At 42.3% G+C, this 25,377-nt stretch overlaps 1 protein-coding gene across 15 annotated transcripts in view; it reads left to right on the top strand.

Moving 5' to 3' along the window:
• Positions 1-25,377, top strand: part of dtnbb (dystrobrevin, beta b) — a 72,477-nt gene that overhangs the window by 20,814 nt on the left and 26,286 nt on the right. For 5 of the 15 annotated variants that reach the window (XM_071365299.1, XM_071365296.1, XM_071365294.1 and 2 more), the window contains 8 exons: positions 420-525; positions 776-942; positions 3,074-3,201; positions 18,587-18,661; positions 22,458-22,563; positions 22,968-23,055; positions 23,673-23,793; positions 24,757-24,853. In XM_071365299.1, the coding sequence (XP_071221400.1) occupies positions 420-525; positions 776-942; positions 3,074-3,201; positions 18,587-18,661; positions 22,458-22,563; positions 22,968-23,055; positions 23,673-23,793; positions 24,757-24,853 (888 nt within the window). The remainder of the gene's footprint in view (positions 1-419; positions 526-775; positions 943-3,073; positions 3,202-18,586; positions 18,662-22,457; positions 22,564-22,967; positions 23,056-23,672; positions 23,794-24,756; positions 24,854-25,377) is intronic. The other 10 variants (XM_071365303.1, XM_071365301.1, XM_071365302.1 and 7 more) reach the window with 7 other exon arrangements.

Below are 25,377 nucleotides of genomic sequence, written 5' to 3'. Positions count from 1 at the left end.
AGGTTATCCTCAATAAGCAGGGAAAGCTAATCTATTATTGAAGATGACCTTTTGCAGTGCTGTCCATTTCATTCACTATGTGCCGCATCCTAAATGGCACCCTATTCCCTATACAGTGCACTATTTTTGACCAGAGCCCAATGGGCCCTGGTCAAAAGCAGTGTACTACACAGGGAATGGACTCCCATTTGGGACGTACTGTACCCATGGAGTCGATGCCAGCAGAATTACTACTTGCGTTCTGTCTGACAAGGCCTTGCTTCTCTGCTGTCTGTCAATGAACCTTATCCACATATGTTGTTTTCCAGATCTTGCTGAGAGTTATTTTAATTGTCCCACTCTGTGCCTCTTTATAAATGAATGCATTGGGGTGTGCTATCTCTGTATAACTGAATGCATCTTGGTGTGTTTGTATCTAGAAGAAGATCTTGCTGAACACGTTTTTGGACATTTTGATGGCAGATCCTCCCCCTCAGTGCCTCGTGTGGCTACCTCTCATGCACCGGCTCGCTAATGTTGAAAATGGTAATGTTACCCTGTTATTACTTTTCTTCTTGGCTCTATTTTCACTGTGAATTTGCCAACGAACACCAGTAATAGCATTTCCATTGACAAATGTGGTAACACTTTTACCTGTAGGTTTAATGCTGTTATAAGCATATGTGTGCTTTTATAATGCCTTATAATACATCTTAGAATATGTTACGTCTCCCTGTATCAACATTTCAACTGACATTAGTGACCTTTGAACCATTCCTCTGTGGTTTCCTTCTAGTCTTCCATCCCGTGGAATGTTCCTATTGCCGGAGTGAAAGTATGATGGGGTTCCGTTACCGGTGCCAACAGTGCCATGGCTACCAACTCTGTCAGAGCTGCTTCTGGCGTGGCCATGCCAACGGTCCCCATAGCAACCAGCATCAAATGAAGGAGCACTCCTCTTGGGTAGGCATGGCAACCACAAAGGCTCTATCTCTCTTGGTTTTTAAAATCCCTCCTCTCCTCGTCTCCTCCCCTTCATCTGCACTGATTGGAAAAAGACTTGACAGTAGGGCTGTGACGATACCAGTATCACACAATTTTTTCCATGACAAAAATGAAAACATGAAGCAGGCAAAACTATTTGGTGCTTTAAAAACCTGCTGTATGTAAAATATTGTGTACTATAGCGTAGAAAATAAATAAAGGTGTCTCTGGATGACAACATAATGATAAAGAAGTTAAATCCGCTTTGTGTTTTGTTTCTCTGTCACGATACTAATGGGTATCGTGTTACTGTTATAGTCCTGGCCCTACTTGACAGTTGAAAATAGTATGGTCGAAGCACATCATTAGGCTGACTTTCAGCTGGTCAGGTCTTTCAGATCCCACATCAGATCCCATAAATATTCTGAAAGGGATATTATGGGTTTTTACTAATTGCAGCTAATTCAATTGAATTTCTAATGCAATGCCACCATTTTCCCAATTCTCAATCAGTGTGATTTTAATTCAAGCTCGGGAAAGGATTTGCACTGGTTCCAAATCCAATACTGAACTAAGGATGGTGATGATTGTTTTATTTTTAGGGCATCATGACCAGAATTATATGGCTGAGCATATTTGGATGTAGAAAAGGGTCTTGGCAAAAAAAAATCTATGACAAAGCAAAGACAACTATGTATTTAGTCCCATTTTGTATGAACCAATCTTGTCATTCTTCAAATCAAATGTTATTGGTCCCATACACTTATTTAGCAGATGTTATTGTGGGTGTAGCGAAATGCTTGTGTTCCTAGCTCCAACAGTGCAGTAGTATCTAACAATTCACAACAATAGACACAAATCTCAAAATAGAAGAATGGAATTAAGAAATATATACAGTACCAGTCAAAAGTTTGTACACACCTACTCATTCCAGGGTTGTTCTTTATTTTGACTATTTTCTACATTGTAGAATAATAGTAAAGACATCAAAACTATGAAATAACACAGTAGTAACCAAAAAACTATGAAACAAATCAAAATCTATTTTATATTTGAGATTCTTCAAAGTAGCCACCCTTTACCTTGATGAAAGCTTTGCACACTCTTGGCGTTCTCTCAACCAGCTTCATGAGGTAGTCACCTGGAATGCATTTCAATTAATAGGTGTGCCTTGTTAAAAGTTAATTTGTGGAATTTCTTTCCTTAATGTGTTTGAGCCAATCAGTTATGTTGTGACAAGGTAGGGGTGGTATACAGAAGATAGCCCTAGACAAATGACAGTCCATCATTGCATACAGCCACAAATATCTTTTGGATATCAGAGCAGCGGTAACCAGCATTCCAACCAGAAATACAACTTTCCCAAATTGGATCCTTTGTTCTTACCCCCAAAAGCAATTTAACTTATCCTAGAGGCTGCTTCAAGACGCCACTGGCAGAGAACAGGTATTTGGAGTGGACTTCTAGTCCGACTCAGGAGGTGTGCACACCATCCACCGCTTCCGAGTGTATTACCCACTAATGTTCAGTCCCTGGACAATAAAGTAGACAAGCTCAGGGCGAGGATCTCCTTCCAGAGAGACATCAGGGACTGTAACATACTCTGTTTCACGGAATCATTGCTCTCTAAGGATATACTGCCCCTGTCCATACAGCCTGCTGGGTTCTCAGTACATCGCGTAGACAGGAATAAAGAACTCTCCGGGAAGAAAGGCGGAGGTGTATGTTTCATGATTAACGACTCATGGTGTGATTGTGATAACGTACAGGAACTCAAGTCCTGTTCACCCGACCTAGAATACCTCACAATCAAATGCTGACCTTATTACCTCTCGAGAATTCTCATCGGTCCCAGCCGTGTATATTCCCTCTCAAGCCGAAACCACGGTGGCGCTTCTTTGTGCACTACTTCAACATAACTGGATATTTGAGAGAATTTTAAGGTCAATTACAAATACATCTCTTTACACTACTTCTATAAGTAATTCTCACATTATAACAGACAGTTTTGGGGTCAATTCCATTTCACTTCAAACAATTCGATAAGTAAACTGGAATTTCAGTTAGAGTGAATGTAATGTCCACCATCTTGTTTCCGCCTCTCTCACAGAAGTCTCCGGCTAAAAAGCTGAGCCACGCCATCAGTAAGTCTCTGGGCTGTGTCCCCATTGGAGAGCCACCTCACCCAATGTTCCCTGAGCAGTCGGAGAAACCGCAGGACACCATGGCCCACACTGTGTAAGTATTCTGGATACTTCTACCTCCGCCGGACACAGATTATGCCTAGTCCTAGACTAAAGAGCATCTTGAATGGAGATTCTCCATTAAAAGTCTAGGCCTAATCTGTGTCCATGAAACCGACCCCGTATGTCTATCTTCACCAAAGATACTCCCATCTGTCTTTGTCCTTTTCCCTTTAAGTTCTGCACTGTCAGTTGTCCAAATTCCTTATGATGCAACCATTGGCTCTCTGTCAATTGACGGTAGCCTGGTGACGCGACCCACGTGACTCGCAGCGTAGAGAGGGCGGACTTCGAAAGTTAGGTGTTCGCCAGCCTAAATTGATGGTGCATTGTCAATCGTTTCTCACTGAAATGGAAGGACCGCGATTACTTAGTTATACAGTACATGTGAGAAAGCTGATGTGTTGTGTAGGTTCAGGTTGGTTTTACTGAGAGGAGGGTGCTTTCATAGAAATAGAATGATCTATTATATTCTATTATAGTCTAAGTCATTCTATTATAGTCCAAGTAATTATATAATATTCTAAGTAATTCTATTATATTCTAAGAAATTGTAGGTTCTTTGAACAGCGTCTTGGTCACCATCGGTCTGCTGTGTGTTATGTCATGAAGCCGGAGATTTGGTATATATATAAGACTCTGGCTGGGAGAAACTGTTGTATATCTTACTGGCTGTCGCATATCTTCAGTCTAATTTACATTTCAGAAAATGTCCTGTTTTTCAGAATAATATGTACTGTGTGTGTGTTCCGTAATCCATTTCACGTTTTTGTTACCAACATACAGTATATTTCATCGGCACTTCCTTGAAATACACTGCTCAAAAAAATAAAGGGAACACTTAAACAACACAATGTAACTCCAAGTCAATCACACTTCTGTGAAATCAAACTGTCCACTTAGGAAGCAACACTGATTGACAATAAATTGCACATGCTGTTGTGCAAATGGAATAGACAAAAGGTGGAAATTATAGGCAATTAGCAAGACACCCCCAAAAAAGGAGTGATTCTGCAGGTGGTGACCACAGACCACTTCTCAGTTCCTATGCTTCCTGGCTGATGTTTTGGTCACTTTTGAATGCTGGCGGTGCTCTCACTCTAGTGGTAGCATGAGACGGAATCTACAACCCACACAAGTGGCTCAGGTAGTGCAGTTCATCCAGGATGGCACATCAATGCGAGCTGTGGCAAAAAGGTTTGCTGTGTCTGTCAGCGTAGTGTCCAGAGCATGGAGGCGCTACCAGGAGACAGGCCAGTACATCAGGAGACGTGGAGGAGGCCGTAGGAGGGCAACAACCCAGCAGCAGGACCGCTACCTCCGCCTTTGTGCAAGGAGGAGCACTGCCAGAGCCCTGCAAAATGACCTCCAGCAGGCCACAAATGTGCATGTGTCTGCTCAAACGGTCAGAAACAGACTCCATGAGGGTGGTATGAGGGCCCGACGTCCACAGGTGGGGGTTGTGCTTACAGCCCAACACTGTGCAGGACGTTTGGCATTTGCCAGAGAACACCAAGATTGGCAAATTCGCCACTGGCGCCCTGTGCTCTTCACAGATGAAAGCAGCTTCACACTGAGCACATGAGCACATGTGACAGACGTGACAGAGTCTGGAGACGCCGTGGAGAACGTTCTGCCGCCTGCAACATCCTCCAGCATGACCGGTTTGGCGATGGGTCAGTCATGGTGTGGGGTGGCATTTCTTTGTGGGGCCGCACAGCCCTCCATGTGCTCGCCAGAGGTAGCCTGACTGCCATTAGGTACCGAGATGAGATCCTCAGACCCCTTGTGAGACCATATGCTGACACATGCACATTTGTGGCCTGCTGGAGGTCATTTTGCAGGGCTCTGGCAGTGCTCCTCCTTGCACAAAGGCGGAGGTAGCGGTCCTGCTGCTGGGTTGTTGCCCTCCTACGGCCTCCTCCACGTCTCCTGATGTACTGGCCTGTCTCCTGGTAGCGCCTCCATGCTCTGGACACTACGCTGACAGACACAGCAAACCTTTTTGCCACAGCTCGCATTGATGTGCCATCCTGGATGAACTGCACTACCTGAGCCACTTGTGTGGGTTGTAGACTCCGTCTCATGCTACCACTAGAGTGAGAGCACCGCCAGCATTCAAAAATGACCAAAACATCAGCCAGGAAGCATAGGAACTGAGAAGTGGTCTGTGGTCACCACCTGCAGAATCACTCCTTTTTTGGGGGTGTCTTGCTAATTGCCTATAATTTCCACCTTTTGTCTATTCCATTTGCACAACAGCATGTGCAATTCATTGTCAATCAGTGTTGCTTCCTAAGTGGACAGTTTGATTTCACAGAAGTGTGATTGACTTGGAGTTACATTGTGTTGTTTAAGTGTTCCCTTTATTTTTTTGAGCAGTGTATATTGATTAAAAATAAAATAAATACGGGTTAAAGATTGTTCTGGTTTAGATGTTGTTGGACTTACTGTTTCCTCATGTTGATATCTTCTCTAGTGTGCTGATTGTACAAGTCCAATAAGCTGCAAATGAGTTTTCTGTCAATTACATCCCTTTTTGTTACTTGGATACCATTGCGCTGCACCGCCATACTGCAGACCACGAGTCAGATTCATCTCTTTCTCTGTCTGGTTTTGTAGTTATTTTAAGACCCGGGCTGAATGTCAGTGAGTACTGACATTCAGAGCCATCAGAGGAAAAAGTAGTAATCAGAAAAATACCAAGAGGAAACATGCTGCGTGTGGAAATATGTGTACAGTGCATTGTTTCCTGCTTTACTGCCTAAGAAATACTATATCTCCAGACTGAATCACTCCTGGGTCCGCAGCTCAGAGTAGGAGTGCTGATCTGGGATCAGGTCTCCTCTCTAATTCATTATGAGTTAAAAGGCAAAACTGATCCTAGATCAGTACTCCTACTGAGACCCTGTAGGGTTGTTCTGCAGGCCTCCCTCCGACTGCTTAAGGGACATCACAGACTTATTAATGGTCTAAAAAGCTTTAAAAAGGATTTATAGCATAAATGATCATTAACTGCTAAACACCAGAGTGCGTGCGTATGTCAGAGATATATGGCTCTCTAGTGTATTCACTGCATTTCACAGAAATTGTGCATTTGATGATGACTTTAGCAGATAGAACGAAGCCACATAGTGTAAAAATAAACTAATATGGAGTTTTCTTTTGAGATGTTAAGTGATAGGATTCGTTAGTGCAGTATATGCAGCATACAATTGCATTACATGTGTAGAGGAAGGCCCTAAAAATTGTCAGACTCCAGCCACCCTACCGCACGGCAAGCGGTACCGGAGCGCCAAGTCTAGGTCCAAGAGGCTTCTAAACAGCTTCTGCCCCCAAGCCATAAGACTCCTGAACATCTCATCAAATGGCTACCCAGACCCATTTGCATTGCCCCCCTCCCTCACCCCCCCTCCTTTTATGCCACTGCTACTCTCTGTTATTATCTATGCATAGTCACTTTAATAACTCTACCTACATGTACATATTACCTCAATTACCTCGACCAACCGGTGCACCCGCACGTTGACTCTGTACCGGTACCCCCCTGTATATAGTCTCCCTATTGTTATTTTACTGCTGCTCTTTAATTACTTATTACTTTTATTTCTTATTTGTATTTTTGAAACGGCATTGTTGGTTAAGGGCTTGTAAGTAAGCATTTCACTGTAAGGTATTCGGCGCATGTGACTAATAAACTGTGCCTCGATAGTAACCAGATTTAATTGATTAGGGTCTTAGATCTTAGCTAAAGCCTATGTTTCTTTAGGATACCTCAGTCTGGAGATTGTTGATGGGCAATGTGCATTCTCATGCTTTCTCTCAGAAGCCGTTTCAGGGTTAGCGGCACAGTGTATAATAAGGAGGTTATAAGGCAAGGTATTGGAGGTTACTGCTTACTCCTGAAACGTGACCTGTTACTGTAGCCTGGTCCCACATCTATTTGTGCTTTCTTGCATACTCCTATGGTTGTTGTTTGGCATGACAGACAAACAGATCTGGGATCAGGCTACTGTTAGTGTGCCTCTTTGTTACTGCTGGGGAGTCAAAGTAGAAACTGACACAGTATGAGTGTTATTCACAGAGCTCCTCCCTCCTGTCTGTCATCTCCCTCCATACCGCCCTTGAATGATGTTGAAAACGATTTTCTGGGTTCCACCAAACCAAACACAATTTTTATCAGATTGTGGTGACAGCAGGGAATGAGTTGGGCAACGAGTCCAAGGACAGTATTATGGATCATAATGAAGTATGATGAGGGGCTTAAAAGTAATCAAATGTAAAACCTAAGCATTGAATAAAACTCATAAAATAATTTGTCTATCTTTGCCATAGCTGCTCTGACCAGAGGGCACAATGGTCGGTTTGTTTTGCATATGGCTTTTGCTTCTTCATTTTCATATTTCAATTTTAAATCTGAGGCAATTAAATGCTGCTCTTCCTTCCAGCAATATTCCCCGGAACCCTTCTGGAATAAATGTAGGGGAAAATACATCCTCTTCCTCAAAGACCATTTTCAAAGACCTAAGTTGTGTTCCAAGTGGCACTCTACTCCTTATAAAGTGCATTACTTTTGACTAGAGCGCTACGGCCCGGGTCAAAAGTAGTGCACTACAAAAGGGATAGGGTTACATTTAGGACGTATATATAGTCGGCTGTTTTCTAATGAGGACAAATGTATTCCGAGAGGATGAGGGTTCGTTAAAATGTCCTGAATTTGTATTAGGAGGACTGAACCGAAATGAAACAGTGTAATTAGGATGATGGCGTTTAAATTGAACTCTGGCTGCAACGTTAAGACATCGGCAGATATAATGGGTGGGTTTGAAGCATAAAGGATTCATATGTGATTGAAGTCTAGGCTAATGTCAATGCACAGGATTTAAACCCATTGAGGTAATGAGAACCTTGTGTGACAGACAGTGGATATGATATACTTGGTGTGGCCTGAGCTCCTCAGCAGGCTATAAGCAAGCTGTGAGTTTAGGATCCCCTGACTGGCAGTGAGTTTCCAGTGGATTTCTACACTACATGAAGGGCAGCAGAGTTATGGTTTTGTGATGGACTATGTGTCACTGTTGATCTGTACATTTTGAACTGATTTAGGCAACCATGTTTTTAGCACCTGGCAATTTGACTCCCTCAATAATATATCATGATGGATTGGAAATGATTTTCCTACTGTAGCTACTGGCTTTCTGTGGCTTTACGCTACACAGTACTACTCAATTCCTCATTTTATGATTGGATCCCCCCGCCACCAATTATGCTTTTGGTTTGGCCCTGTCCGCAGAGGCCTTGGTTTGTGAAGGGTAATAAAAAGTTGTGCAAGACTTGTAAGAAGAATGGAGCAATAGTTCCTCTCTTTCTCTCTTTCTCTCTCCTCTCTCTTCTTAACAAACCCTTCATTCTGTGAGCTAACTTGTAACAACTACAGAAGTACAGTCACATTTAACATGGTAAATCCACAAGCGCGAATAAGAATAATATAGAAAAGGATATTTTTCAAATGGAGAAAGTTTCTATTGCAAAGTGACGACATGCGCATCTCGTGGTATTTCTCAAAACGAGTGATAATTGGTAACGGTTATATTGGGCTCAATTGTGTGAGTTCAAAGACAACTTTGGTGTTATTATAAACTTTGAAACTGTTTTTTAGTAGGCTACAGAATTAGACAAGGGCTGTTTCTTTGAACCTCAGGCAGTAGGCTCAAGCAAGCCTGTTTCTCTCCCAAGTCAGGGGCAGCATACCTGTCTCACAGACTCAGACCAGCAGCAGCAACCTATCCTCCTTATTTATGTTTAGAAGAACACATTTGTTTCATGGGGGGGGGGGGGGGCATATGATGTTCCCCCATGTTGAAAGAGGGCCATAACAGAAAAGGTTTGGGAAGCAGTGATCTAGCTAATGATTAGCACAAATACAGATGAACAACCCCATGTTTCAACCTATTTATTTATAGCCGATATGCTTCATCATTTGGGCTCCAGGTGATAATGTTTATTGATAAATAACACACCAGCCTGATAATATGGACCAATATTTTGTTAGGCTCATTTTTGGAGGGAAAAAAATCATATTTTAATAGTCACCATCATTTTATTTTCATTAATTTTGGAGTAGAAAAAACACATAACACATGCTTTTCTGAACGACCAGTTAAAAAATGGGGAGGGGTTATGGGTTCAAAATGCACCGCTGCCCTTCGAACACATCACTAATTGCTTCAAGCCACACCCCGTCACACCTACCAAACAGAGAAAACGTAGGTTACCTCAAAGTCTGTTCAAGAACTTTGAAGGATGTTTTGGTGGAAACGTGTCGTTCAGTACACCCCGCTATGCAACGTAGCAAATGTTCAATTGACGCGAACACATTCCAGAACTGACTTTCTCATAGTTGTTCTACGAAAAGAATCGCCAGGCGTGGTTACTTTCTCAACGGATAAAGTTAAACAACGGTTTAGTAATACACAAATTATTGGTATTTCAGTTGTGGTTGAGATTTATTTGCCCAAATTATTAGGAAAGTTTGTAATCAATCAAACAAATGTATTTATGAAGCCATTTTTACATCAGCAGATGTCACAAAGTGCTGTACAGAAACCCAGCCTAAAACCATAAACAGCAAGCAATGCAGATGTAGAAGGGATGTATTTTCTCTTCAAAATTCACCAGAAACAACCATTTCACAGCTATTTCTTAAAATAAGTATCATGGGAGGGCATGCCCCTGCCCCCCCCCCCCCCCCAATATGCAACACAAAGTTAAACCCTTGCCTGTACTGTACTGAAATAAGTTTTAAATAGTGACCTGGGGCTGCATTTATACTGAACAAAAATATAAATGCAACATGCAGCTATTTCAAAGATTTTACTGAGTTACAGTTCATAGAAGGAAATCAGTAAATAGAAATAAATTCATTAGTCCCTAATGTATAGATTTCACGACTGGGCAGGGGAGCACCAATCGGAATGGCCCAGCCAATCGGAAGCCAGGCCCAGCCAATCGGAATGAGTTTTTCCACCACAAAAGGACTTTATTCCAAAGGTCGAGAGCCATGCGTCCTACAAAACACGACCCTGCCAAGCCGCACTGCAATGCAGTGCCTTAGAACGCTGCGACACTCGGGAGGCCCGTAAACACATTTGTGCACAAAATTTGTCCACATGAAACATTTCTTTTATCAGCTCATGAAACATGGGAACAACACTTTACATGTTGAGTTTATATTTTTGTTCAGTATATAACTGTTGTGTACATTTTACACAAAAATATCTCTGTGTGCCATTTCTGAAAAACTTTGCATGCACAAAAGTATTAATATTTATAAACTTGGTGCAAGCCATACATACATGTTTCCTGTTATAAATCAGACCTGTCGTAAAACTGTCCGCGTTTGAACTCAACGCGGTCTCAAAACAGACCGCTTGAATTCAATAATGGTTTCAGCACTGCCCGCTAATTCTGAAACTTAAAACAATTCTAATTACAGTAGGCCTACTTACAGTGGTATCCTATACACTTTAATGCAGATGATCAACTGTCTGTTTACCTGTTAAATTCTACTGAACGTTATAAACCGCGCTCCCTTTTGGGATGCATAGAGCAAAGAGGTGAAATTATAATAGCTAATCTAATAGGCTCAATTCTATAAATGAGAGATGCAGTTGGTAATTTGTTGTATGGCTACTTAGGGAATATGAACTATCATGGCAAAAAAAATGTGAGGAATTTATTCCGCAATGGTTGTGATATATTATGTTTCGAAATGAAATATTGTCTACTCGAGAAATGTGACATTACAGTATTCTGACGTGGCCTGCAAGCGAAAAGGTGAACTGTCTATTCTGCCGTTATACTGCACTTCGGATCAGATCGATTAAATCAATACATTTTATCACTAATGGCAAATGTTATTATATTTATCTGCCAGTTTTTTATTTTTTATGAAGAAGTGTGTCATGATATATTCCTGCACAAGGCTACTAGGCTACTTTTGCCTTCTTGCAATGGAATACTTCAACCACTAGAAACTGCGCGTACGCGTGGTCTAAAGTTTGCGGGAGACACGCACATTCTCACATCAAATTAAGTTTTTACAAATTCCAACTTTTGCGTGAATACTGGCGCATGCATGTTTTGGGGCATGTTTTGTGTGGGTGCAATGTTTAGAAATGATGCCCCGGGTCAAATATTTCCACCACCCAACCTTTACTCATCGTTAAAGGAGTGACTGTGTCTGTAACGTCAGAATGACTCCTGTTCTTTTATTCCTTCACACATCCCCTTAGTCAATACTAATCCTATCACTGCCACTGCAATAGGAAATAGTTCTGTAATTAATTTAGCTGTGAGCGCAATGTGATTTTATGACAGGGATATTGACAGACGGAGAGAATGAGGGAGAGTGCATTAAGTAGTAGATTCATTTTATAGGATGGAGGGAGGGAGAGCTTCAGTCACAGGGGAAAAACATCCTTATAAACACTCAGAGCACATCAGTCTTCAACCTTTTATGTAAGAGTCTTCTCAACCGCTACTCTTAATAACAGTATTTCTCCAGAAGTAGGAGCTATTTTTGTATGCTTTATGCAGAAATGTTTGATTATTTCTGAGAGGATAGTACAGTACTGTATATCAAACACCGCATGTAGAGTCTTTGGTCCCATGTTTCATGAGCTGAAGTAAAAGATCACGTATATTTTCCATATGCACAAAAAAAGCTTATTTCTCTCAAATGTTGTGCACACATTTGTTTACATCCCTATTAGTGAGCATTTCTCCTTTGCCAAGATAATCCATCCACCTGACAGGTGTGGCATATCAAGAAGCTGATTAAACAGCATGATCATTACACAGGTGCACCTTCTGCTGGGGACAATAAAAGGCCACTCTGAAGTGTGCTGTTTTGTCACACAACCCGACGTCACGGATGTCTCGAGTTTTGAGGGAGCGTGCAATTGGCATGCTGACTGCAGGAATGTCCACCAGAGCTGTTGCCAGAGAATTTAATGTTCATTTCTCTACCAACGTTGTTTTAGAGAATTTGGTGTTTTAGAGAATTTGGTACGGCCAACAGGCCTCACAACTGCAGACCACGTGTATGGCGTCGTGTAGGCGAGCGGTTTGCTGATGTCAATGTTGTGAACAGAGTGCCCCATGGTGGTGGTGGGGGCAGGCAATAAGCCAGACACAATGAACACAATTGCATTTTATCGATGGCAATGCGATTGCACAGAGATACCGTGACGAGATCCTGAGGGTCATTGTCGTGCCATTAATTTGCCGAAATCACCTCATGTTTCAGCATGATAATGGAAGGGCCCGCCCCATGTCGCAAGGATCTGTACACAATTCCTGGAAGCTGAAAATGTCCCAGTTCTTCCATGGCCTGCACACTCACCAGACATGTCACCCATTGAGCATGTTTGGGATGCTCGGGATCGACGTGTACAACAGCGGGTTCCAGTTCACGCCAATATCCTGCAACTTCACAGCCATTGAGGAGGAGTGGGACAACATTCCACAGGCCACAATCAACACCCTGATCAACTCTATGTGAAGGAGATGTGTCGTGCTGCATGAGGCAAATAGTGGAAGGTATTTTTTGGAAGGCATCTGTGACCAGCAGATTCATATCTGTTCTGTATTCCCAGTCATGTGAAATCCATAGATTAGGGCCTAATTTATTTATTTCAGTAGACTGATTTCCTTATATGAACTGTAACTCAGTGAAATCTTTGAAATTGTTACATGTTACGTTTTATATTACATGTTACGTTTTATACATAGTTTCCATGCGTTTGATGCCATTCCATTTACTCTGTTCCAGCCATTATTATGAGCCGTCCTCCCCTCAGCAGCCTCCACTGATATGAAATGCCTGTTATGTATTGGGCCTTGGAGGACTTTGGATTTTTGAAACACCTGAAACAACTTTTTCTTATCCACCCCCCCTCCATCTTTACTTATGGAAAAACCGCATGAATTACACATTCTGATTTCAATTACAGTAAAATCTCTCGCGCGCGCACACACACACACACACACACACACACACACACACGCAAACACACACACAGACACACACACACACACACACACACACACACACACACACACACACACACACACACACACACACACACACACACACACACACACACACACACACACACACACACACACACACACACACACACACACACGCAGACAGGGGCTTCATGCATCCATTATTTTAGAGGGTGCACAAAGTCCCCTTACGATAAAAGCATATTTTCACAAGTGAAAAATCACATGATTTCACATGTGAAATTTCCAAATGTTTTTGCATATGTGAAATCACGTGAAACCATGTGATTTTGGAATACTTCACATATGATCTGGATTTTCACATGTGAAACCATGTCTTTTTGGAACAAGTTTCACATCTGGATTTTCACATCTGTTTTTAGACATTTTTACAAATGAATAGAAGATGAAATGTCTTGAATCTATAAGTGTTCTACTCCTTGGTTATGGCAAGCCTAAATACGTGAAGGAGTAAAAATGTGCATAACAAATTACTCTGTTAAACATGATTTTTGAATGACTACTTCGTCTTCGTACCCCACACATACAATTATCTGTAAGGTCCCACAGTCAAGTAGTGAAGTGCAGTACCTTGGGGTTACTGCGCTTCACATCGATAAAAACTGGAAACTGCATTCACACGCTCTGGCCGCAATGAAGACAGAAGTGAGGCACTATGCTGAAACGTGCGCCGAGCATTTCACGGATGTAGCAAAGCAGTGGAACATCGAAAACAAAGTTACCACACTTTGCACAGACCGTGCATGGAACGTGATTGCAGCTGCGAGACGTCTGCCTCTTGAACACCTGCCCTGCACTGCGCACAGTCTCCAAAGGTCCATCACAGTGTCCCTACAGAACAGCGGGTTCGACAATGCCCTAGCCAAATACTGAGAAATGGTTGGGCATTTCAAACACAGCAAGTTGTAAATGGACAAAAGAAGGAGTCACTTGCACAAGATGTCACAACAAGATTGGTGGGGTTGCCTGCCCTGTCCCATCTCCTTTTGGGTGATGGAGAGCTCCGATGATGACCCTGCCTACGTGGTAAGATTCAAGCTGACATTCACAACAGACCTGCAGGAACGCAAGGAAAACACCAACCTCACATGGCTGAAGATCGGTTTAAGGACCTGAAGTGCCTTCCTAGACCTGAGAGGGGTGAGGTGTGGGCTTTGGTCAGCAACTTGCTGAAGGAAGAGAGGCCTGCACAGCAACCTGGTAAAGCAACAGAGTCAGAGCCACCAAAGAAAAAAGCTGCCTTCTTGTTGAGTTCGCCTGAGTCTGATGAAGAAGAGGAGTCCATTGAGAAATGTGTGGAGCGTTACAAAGCAGAGCCCAGCATCAACATGGAGGACTGTCCACTACAGTGGTGGTCACAGCATGCAGGGCCACACACCAGGCTGGCCTGCATTGCACGACGGTACCTGGCAACGCCTGCCACGTCAGTACCTTGTGAGAGGTTGTTTTCACTCTCTGGGAATATCGTACAGAAGAAGAGAGCAGCTTTATCATCTGAAAATGTCAACATGCTTGTTTGTCTTTGTAACTGGCTCAGTGAAAATAAATAGGAGGACGACTGAAGTGTATGGTCACAGGTTTATGTTCTGTGGAATTCATGACATTGTTGGACAGATTTATGCTTTTTGTTCTTTGTATCCATAGAGCCAGTTTTCTTATAGCCAAACCTCCCATCAGTAATTTGGAGAACTATCATTTGGAATGGCTGAAGCTTTAAGAGTGCATGTCTGTGTGTCTAGTTTCATGTTATCACAATGTTGCTTTACATACTGTCACGTGTTATCGGCACGTGAGATTAAGCCATCGCCAACCGTTGTAAGTAAAGTAATGAAATGGTATGGGGCATTTAAAATACGTGGTACGCTGTTCAGCGGACAAAATGACCTGATCTGTGATTTGACCTTACAACCTCTGACTTAAGGTCCCATGATATTTTTGCTGCGTCACAAAGTCTGCAGCTTTCCCTACACATTCATTAGCTATAATACAGCTCTGCAGTTAGCAAAAGAGTACCATCTGCACTGTTATTTTAGTTATCAGTTATTCTGACTGTTCTCTCATCATTGATGACATTTATTGCAGCAATTTGAGGGTTTTCTGTAGTTGTCTAATGTTGTTGGGGATTATTTTTCTGTTTTAATATTACTCCTGAATCACTATGATACATATAATCGTTTTTCTTGAGTGTATTTTTTAACAAGGCTGAGATTTACTTTGAAGTCCAAAGTGTCGCAATACAGGTGAAATCAGTTATTGACACAGACATGGTCGGAATGCTGTGAACCAAGAGGTTGTGAGTTCAAATCCCAGGTGAGGACATGTTGAATAATAATTACTGTATAGATAAACATACATAAAGTAGTCATGTATTTCCAAGTGTGTAAATATGTACATTGGAAACACTATGTTAAAAGTACTGTGTGTATCGTAATGTCAGTTTTTTGTTTGCAGGGCATCGCTTGTGAAATCTCGTCACATTTTTTGTCCACATGTGAAAGATTGTGATCACGTGAAAATCCAGATGTGAAACTTCATGAAATGTCACATGTGAAGTGTTCATTTTGAAATTTCACCTGATTTTCTACGTGATGTTTTTTGTAAGGGGACTCTAAAATTGTGTGTGTGTGTGTGTGTGTGTGTGTGTGTGTGTGTGTGTGTGTGTGTGTGTGTGTGTGTGTGTGTGTGTGTGTGTGTGTGTGTGTGTGTGTGTGTGTGTGTGTGTGTGTGTGTGTGTGTGTGTGTGTGTGTGTGTGTGTGTGTGTGTGTGTGAGAGAGAGGGATAGAGACAGAGATGGTGAGAGAGAGAGTGAGAGTCTGACTCTGCATTGTCATACAGTCATGTGACTGCTGGGTCTCCTTGGAGACAGCAGCAGAGTAGTTCGTTGAGATACTGGCTCAGTTGAGAGCAGAGCGGACCAGGGTATGCAGCTGGCTACAGCAGCACTTGGATGGTTGGATGTATTTGGTTAACCGCTAGCCGGACAGGTGCTTTCTACCCTCTAAAGGAGGTAAGTGAGATCTCATAGCTTCTTATCTTTGTCTTGGTTTTCACTGAGTCAGTTATTATAGTATTAGATTCTACATGAAAGTGCACGCTGGCTTTTTCATACGGTTGGAGTTACTCAGAAATATTTGATTAGGTCATCAGCGTCTAACTAGAGATGTGTTTGTGTCCTGTCTTGCTCAGATGCTAAGACAGTGTAGAACATTCGAAAAGATAACTCTGCCCAGTGTCTATGTTCCCGATTTTGAGTATGAAGACAGAAATATCCGTGATTTCTCTCGTCTTTTTCTTCTCTAAACGTGATCAAACATTCTATTTGTATTGTTTGGGATTGTATGTGTGGAGCCAGTTTTAAAGATAGTAGTTTCAAAATATGTTCCATGGTGCGCTTTGAAGGTATTAACTTGACTCTGGGGAAATCTAATATTTGATCTTCATAGCAATGCAAATACTCTGCTGACCCCCGAGTGCATACTCATGAGTAGTACAGTGATTGAAAAATGAATTCAGTTGCTTTATTTTGAGGAATATTGATGAATACTAATACAGTATAATGGTTATTCCCTTGCGTTCATAGAGATTAGATGGCACTTATTTTCCCTACCTTTCACCTGTTTACTGTCATGTGAGTACACACACTAATAATCAGTTCAAGACCAGTGAACTGTCTGTGTAAACATGCTAGTATTTCTTCACTGACACTTACTGTTATGGAGACTCTTTCATGCAAGGTGAAGACTTATTTATAGAAATTGGTTCACTTCCATGAAGGTCAAACATTCTTTGAACATATTCTGGAGAAACGTACGCTAAATTATTCTCTGTACGTCAGCACTCGTGGCTGTTTAAATTGTTGGAGGCTTGCTGCTGATTAATGGCTAAGCTACAACGAGAGGTGTAGGGATGATGGATAAGAGATAATGGATAAGAGATAGAGAAAGTGATATGGAGAGAGATCCCCAAAAAATAGTGTCGGTAAACATACAGCGTTCTTTTTTTGGATCGTTTGTATACATTGGAGTGTGAAGAGAGAGGCTACACTACAGTATTTTAGGAAGAACGCATGAAAGGTAGCAAATTACTTTGCAACTGTTATTTTTCCATACATGGAATGAGAGAAGGACAGATCAGGAGAGAAACAGACCAACACTACTTTATAACTGTTATTTCTCCATACATGGGACTACACATCTTGCATTTTAGCTCTTATCCAGAGCGACTTACAGGAGCAATTAGGGTTAAGTGCCTTGCTCAAGGGCACGTCAACAGATGTTTCACCTAGTCAGCTCAGGGATTCAAACCAACGACCTTTCGGTGCCTGGCCCAATGCTCTTAACCACTAGGCTACCTGCTGCCCTGGAGTCTGAACTTGAAGAGTTCTCTTGTCCGAGCAGCAGAGTCTGCATCTGAAATGGCATCCTATTTCCTATATAGTACACTACTTTGGGCACTGATCGAAGGTAGTGCACTATATAGAGAATGTGATGCCATTTCAGACACACCCAGAGTCAGCCAATGAGTCAGGAGAACCTAGCCAAACAGAGAGAGCCCCAGCCAGCCAGCAAGCTAGCACAGGACTGCGGTGCTGATATGAAAGCCAGATGGACTTAATAGTCTTTGTTTACTCTCCCAAATTACCTTCTGTAGTGCAATGTCACCTTTCCTTTCCCCATTCCTCACCAAACACAGACTTCTAGCTTAATTAAATTCCCTGTCTGCTTTTGTTCCTCTTGTGCGGTTTTAATTAGTGTTAAGATAATCAAAATGCCAAATCTATTATTCTTTCATACAGACCATGACAAATGAACTTACATATACTGTACAGCACAATCAGTAGCAATCTTCTACATACAGTACAGTTGTTCCCTATTTGATCATGATAATCCCCAAACATGAAAGGTTGCATCCATTGATTGTAGTCTACAGTCACGATTGCTTATTCATTGAATATTACAGTCATTTACATGTTCATGCAAATGCCCTCTCTCCTCCCCTGTAGGGACAGAATCCTCAGATCTCCCTAGTGTATAATAGTATACGTATGTAAAGTATATTTCTCCTACAGTGTAGCAATAAAGTCCTGTAATCTAGTGTTTTACTGTAGCAATGTTTCTACGTACTGTACACTAGTTTTGTATGACGATTGCTTACAGTCACCATTGCATATTCATGATTCCTACAGTATTGTAATGCAAATGTCCTCTCTCCCACCCCATAGTCAGTGTATAAGTCTATTTCACAGTGTAGCAATAAAGTGGTATAATCTTGTGTTTTACTGTAGTCAGCCGAAGCCAGTGGCCAACAATATGAACAACACAATGCTCATGTCGTCTGGGGCACCTACTCCTACTAAAAGGTAAGTTCCTCAGAATTAGCTTTGATATGCTCCAATACCTATCATGCCTAACCTATTTCCAGAATTCCTTGCAGAGCATAGACCATTGTTGACCAACTGCTTCCAGCCCCTTATGTCCTTAAAGATGTTGCCAAGTCCGTCCCCGTCTTCCCCTTGGAATCATTCCTGAGAAAACTGATTATTTGTTAGCGACTTTAGTAGCCCTAATCATAAACTCTTGATTGAAGTGACATGTATACATGGGTTCAATCGCGTCTAGTATGTCATTAGAAGTAGAAGAGATGAGTGTGTGTGTTTCTGTGTGTGTGCAGTACTGTGATGTAATCAGGCATTGGCAGAAGCTCCGGGCGATTGAGAGGCAAGATTCAGAACACATTCTCCTCCAGGAGGTCACGCGCACGCGCACGCACTCACACACTATATTGCCAAATGCTGCTTATCAACGGAACAGAGAAATTCATTCTGATGTTTGGCGAAATTGGTTCCAGATTGTTCAAAGTTAAGTGTCAATGTGGATGCAAAGAGATGGTTAAGGTAGAGAGTTTGCTCTCGCATTATCAGATCAGAGGAAAGGTGTGTGTGTGTGTGTGTGTGTGTGTGTGTGTGTGTGTGTGTGTGTGTGTGTGTGTGTGTGTGTGTGTGTGTGTGTGTGTGTGTGTGTGTGTGTGTGTGTGTGTGTGTGTGTGTGTGTGTGTGTGTGTGTGTGTGTGTGCGTGCGTGCGTGCGTGCGTGCGTGCGTGCGTGCGTGCGTGCGTGCGTGCGTGCGTGCGTGCGTGCGTGCGTGCGTGCGTGCGTGCGTGCGTGCGTGCGTGCGTGCGTGCGTGCGTGCGTGCGTGCGTGCGTGCGTGCGTGCGTGCGTGCGTGCTAAGGTCTTGTTTGCGAGGCAGCAAGCCAGCCTGTTCCCTCTCAAATCCTTGTAGCCTGGCGTCTGACTGTGTGAGCTGACATACTGTCACATTTGGTTTTTAAATATTAATCCATGTAATTATTACTGTGTTCTGCTTGGCTTCTTCTGATGTGAAGGGTCTGGGAGTCAAAGATGTCACTACAGCTGAATAACAGGACTCTCTGCCTTAGCTCACTGGCGCTTAGCTGAATGCACCAAAAAAGCTTTACGTTTATTTTCCATATGTTTTAATAAATACATTGAAGATCTTACTCACCACAGCTCTCACATTAACAATAGCATGATGAAAACAGTACGTAGAGTATCAACCACTGTTTTGTGTCTCAAATTATACAGTGTAGTATTTTGTTTTTTATTCCAGATTCCAGTTGATGAGGTTATCTTGTCTTTTTTATTTTATTCGGATATGTTTTATTGTAAGCTTAGTCCATCATAGGGTTACAAAATTCTGGGAACGTTCAATAAATTCCATGGTTTTCCTGAAATCCCAGTTGGAGGATTCCCGGAATCAGGAAGGAATAAGCAGGAAATCCTCCAACTAGAACTTCAGGAAAACCAGGGAATTTACTGAATTTCCATCAGGAATGGGTATTATTGTAGATTTTGTTTGTAGAGGCCTAACCTTCTATCCCAGTTTTGCACCGGAACCGGTCTGGTCCTCTCTGTCTGCTGACAAAGCATCTTTCCACTTCTCCAGCCTCTCTCAAACAGATTGCTCAGCGCTGCTCTTCCAAGGACCAACCCACCGACCGACCGACACCCCACAATTTATGACCTAATACTCATGCAGAATCACAGCACCAGAAAATACAAATAATTTGCTGTTGGAGTGTTCGGTCACTTTTAATTTGGAGTTAACTGACTATTGACCGAAACGCCACCAGATATGAAATCACAGACACAACTGGTAGGCAGACTGAATGTTATTAACGAGGGGTGTCAATATTGTTGCCATCGAGCTCAAGTCGAGAACAGTAACTTACAGTATTTTCCACCTGAAATACTTCATGAAATTCTACATTGATTGCATTGTAATAACATAAACATATGTAAGAGAGATAGATGGGGGGGGGGGGAGGGATAACCCTGTGATTGTGTTGATACACAGATTCAGAGTGTACAGTATATGAGCAGCCGTGTTATTATGCGGTAGGCACTAACAACAACAAAAACAATTTTATTGTCCAATGGGAAATGTGTATGCTGAGACTCAAAGCAGCGCAGAATCAGTCACAGAGCAGTGTTCCTACATTATACCGTTTTTGAGCATGTTGTGCGTCAAATGGCATACGCTCATTTCAACCTAGTACAGACAGAAGGGCATTGGTGACCGGCTGCTCACAGAGGATCAACAAGCCATTTACACACAGTCTTGTCTGCTAGCCTTCTCCCAGATCCACAGTATATGTGCCGTCTTGCCAACTCCAATGGTCATTGTCATGCCAAGTTAGCATGAAAATGACATAGGAGTTGGCAGGACAGCACATTGGATTTGGGACCAGGCCATGAAAACAACCAACACAAACAGATCTGGGACCAGGCTAGCAGACAAGGTTGTCTGTGACCATAAGAGTTGGCTGTACAGCACAAACAGATCTGGGACCAGGCTATTGTCTGCATTGACTGGTTCAAGGAAACTCTGTCTCTGATGAAGCAGAGGCAGTAAGACACGACCTGGTCGGAGTGGTCTTGTAGATTAATGGAGAGGAACAGCTAACAGCCCAACTCTGACTGAGCCAGTGTGGTTATCTTTCTCTTTTCCACTCTGGTGTACACAAATGTATTACTTAAACCCTGGGACTGACCTCTGAGAACTCAATCTAAAGTTAAGACGCAGGATATAAAGCCATGGTTGGTTTCTAACAGGACTGACCTCTCAGATTTCTCGGGCCGTTTTCCTGGACGCAAAAAGATTGGTAGTGACAGTCCTTAGACATACACTCCATGAGACGGTGGAATGTACTGGGGGTATAGTCATGGTTGTGTAGTCATGGGTCACACGTCAGCCAAGCTAAAACCAAACGGCATCCCATTTATTTCAAGCTGGGTTTTAACTGGACTGACCTCTCAAACTCAATCTAGACTGTGTTATAACTGTTAGACGGTGGATAAAAAGCTGAAGCGGAAATTAAGCTGTAGTTGAGGTTTTACAGATGCAATTTCTTTCCATCCAGATTGTTGTTTAATGGTCTTAATCATGAGGGAGAGAGGGAGGGAGGAAGATCATTGCAGACCACTCATAGAGAGGGGATAGCATATGTCCAATCATCTGTTCAGACCATATGCCTCGATGAAAACCAAAGTCACACACATATTTGACTTTTCCGGGTAAATGGTTTTGGAACGAGCAGCTGTGATGGAATCTGACATTTGTGGCCTGTTGCTGTATTGGGATTCGTGTTGCCCCCCTAAAGACTCATGGAAACCCAGGATAATCAGACCTTTTTCACACAAGTTCTTAATGATCAGACCACAGTGATAAGTTATAGGGGCGGCAGGTAGCCTAGCGGCTGGAATGGTGGGTCAGTAACCGAAAGGTTGTTAGTTCAAGTCCCTGAGCTGACAAGATGAAAAATATGTTGATGTGCCCTTGAGCAAGGCATTTCACTTAATTGCACCAGGGTTGTTGTTGATAATGGATGGCTGTGACGCCACTCTCCGAGAGGTGTCCAATTTACACATGCCTATAAAATAGGGCAAATATAAACACCCACCAAATGAATTTATGATTATATCCATGGCACTTACATGCCATTATTATTCCACATTTAAAATGTATGAAACATTATTGCTCTATGATCCCTCTCCCTCTATCCCTCACTCCTTCTCTCCCTCCTCCCTCCCTCCCCCTTCCTCTCTCTCTCTCTCTCTCTCTCTCTCTCTCTCCAGTGTCTTGGAGAGTCCCAGCAGGCTAGACGAGGAGCATCGTCTGATTGCTCGCTACGCAGCGCGCCTGGCAGCTGAGGCAGGCAACTCCACAGTGAGTAGCTCCACAGTGAGTAGTGTGTGTATGTGTGTATGTGACTAGTAGGGCGCCCCAGGGTGGGATTCTGTCCGCCTGCATTTAGCCTCTTGTTATGTAACACTTTGTGTAACTGCAGAATATCCATAAAGAGAAAATACTGATCTCTGCACCCAGAATCTAATCAGATCATGTTAAGGCTGTTACCAGAGACTAAGATAATCATTACCCACAGTGTAGTCGGTTGATCAAAGTTAAAGGTGAAATTAAATTGCAGGTTGGCTGAAAAGGCCCAGGATGTTAGAATAGATATTCAAAGTCTAAAGCACAGCACGCATGATTTTTACTTCTGGCTAGTAGATCATGTTTGATGTGTTACTCTCTTTTATCCACTCAGTTTTATTCATTCTGTTTTTAATGGTAATTTTGTCTTTCAGCAATGTCCTCCAACAGATCTGAGTTTCAACTTTGATGCCAACAAACAACAGAGGCAGCTAATAGCAGAACTAGAGAACAAGAACAGGTGGGAATGTATTTGATTGTCACTTTATGAATAAACATGAAAAAAATGGAATAATCACTACTTAAAGTAACTGTCCAGTGAAAATGTAACATTTAAAAGCTCATATTCTGTTCACTCATTCCCAAATAATGTAGTTAACTCGTCCTATACTGGCCAAAGCATCAATTGGAGAAAAAACACTTCCAAAACCCCACCTCAAACTAAGCAAGCTATTTCCTCATAGACATGATGTCATATTGGTTCATTAACTGAGCTGGCCAATCAGCTGTCTACTCGCATTAATATTTTTAATAACCATTCTGTTGTTGGGGTACGCCCACACCATTCCAACACAGAAGAGCTGCTTTTTAACATACTTAATAAAAAATAAAAATAAAATTCACTCATATTGTAGTGAATTATAGGTCATATTTCATCGAAATCTGGAAACACTGGACAGTTACTATAGATTGTTTATCAGGTAATTTAGTTAAATCAGTAATTATAAGTATTGTATGCTCATAACTTAAGAATTTTGTGAAATATAAGTAAATATACTGAAATCTATCTTGGTCATCAGGACCTGCTTTCAAAACGTCATCGGCAGATTTTAAATCTCCATTTTGTTGTGTCTTCTGGTCCCTCAGAGAGATCCTTCAGGAGATCCAGCGGCTGCGTCTGGAGCATGAGCAGGCCTCCCAGCCCACCCCCGAGAAGGCCCAGCAAAACCCCACACTGCTGGCCGAACTCAGGCTCCTTAGGTACCACATATACTCCTAGATCTATTACCCACCTCTTATCTATATCCTTCTATATCTACCTTATGCTTATAACCGTCTATATCCATTTACATCTATGCCCATCTATATCCTCTACAATCAATGTAATAACTGCTCATCGCATATTTATACACTCTATAAAGTCATAACTACGCCTTTATTAACTCTTTATTACTAATTGATATGCCTTAGTAAAGTAAAGTATGCCTTAATTCCTCAGTAAGCACAGCATGACCTCTAATAGCGCTAACAGCCAGTGGCCTATGTGTGTGTTAGATATCTGTCTGTATTATGGCCTATAACCCCGAGGTAGAGAGGAGGAGAAAGACAGCCGGGAAGCAGATGTTTGTGAGATTTTTGGAATGGGCAGATAGATGGATAGGACTGGCTTTTCAGTCCTCAATGACATTTTGATCGCATAATGTGAATGAAGATAATTACCACATTTGACCACCAGAGGGTGTTCAGACACCAATGGTTCAATTGTATTATCGTCACATAAAAAGGGATTGAGCCAGTAGTGTGTTCAGTTGTCTCTTTCTGTTACCCTGGAGTGTAAGCAGCAGGATCAAAGAAGGGACTGTCTGTGAGCATGTTGTCTGTGGGATGTTGGGAAAGGGACCGATGAACAAAAGACTGACCAAAGTTTTACATCAGTGGTTTTCAAACCTGTCCTCAGGTACCCCCAGCCGTTCAATGTATTTTAACTATTTCAGAGCTACCTGATTCCAATCGTCAACTAATCATCAACTGAGGTAGGCTGAGGTAATTGTGAAACATCTGACGGTCCCAGAGAAGAGGTTTGAAAACCACTGTCTTACATCAGCACGACGCCACCTGACAGAAGAGTGTGGAGACTGACAGGCCTTTCAGGCCCTCACCTTTCAGGAGGCAATAGGGACTGACAGCCAGGTGTTGTGTTTGTGTGTGATTGTGGGACAACAGGCACAGGAAGGATGAGCTGGAGAGGCGCATGTCAGCCCTACAGGAGAGCAGACGGGAACTGATGGTCCAGCTCGAGGGACTGATGAGGCTACTCAAGGTAGGATAGTACTATGACTACAGAGTGTTATACGCTATCTGATACACTATGTCACTGTTTGTTGTTATTCTGACTTTCATTATACCAAAGCTGTAACATTTGTTAGTTGTATATCAGTATCAACATACAGTGGGGAGAACAAGTATTTGATACACTGCCGATTTTGCAGGTTTTCCTACTTACAAAGCATGTAGAGGTCTGTAATTTTTATCATAGGTACACTTCAACTGTGAGAGACGGAATCTAAAACAAAAATCCAGAAAATCACATTGTATGATTTTTAAGTAATTAATTTGCATTTTATTGCATGACATAAGTATTTGATCACCTACCAACCAGTAAGGATTCCGGCTCTCACAGACCTGTTAGTTTTTCTTTAAGAAGCCCTCCTGTTCTCCACTCATTACCTGTATTAACTGCACCTGTTTGAACTCGTTACCTGTATAAAAGACACCTGTCCACACACTCAATCAAACAGACTCCAACCTCTCCACAATGGCCAAGACCAGAGAGCTGTGTAAGGA

Source organism: Salvelinus alpinus, chromosome 25, assembly GCF_045679555.1.
Source record: "Salvelinus alpinus chromosome 25, SLU_Salpinus.1, whole genome shotgun sequence".
Classification (NCBI taxonomy): Eukaryota; Metazoa; Chordata; class Actinopteri; order Salmoniformes; family Salmonidae; genus Salvelinus; species Salvelinus alpinus.
The sequence above is the reverse complement of the archived record's forward strand: the minus strand, read 5'-3'. Positions and strand labels throughout refer to the sequence as shown.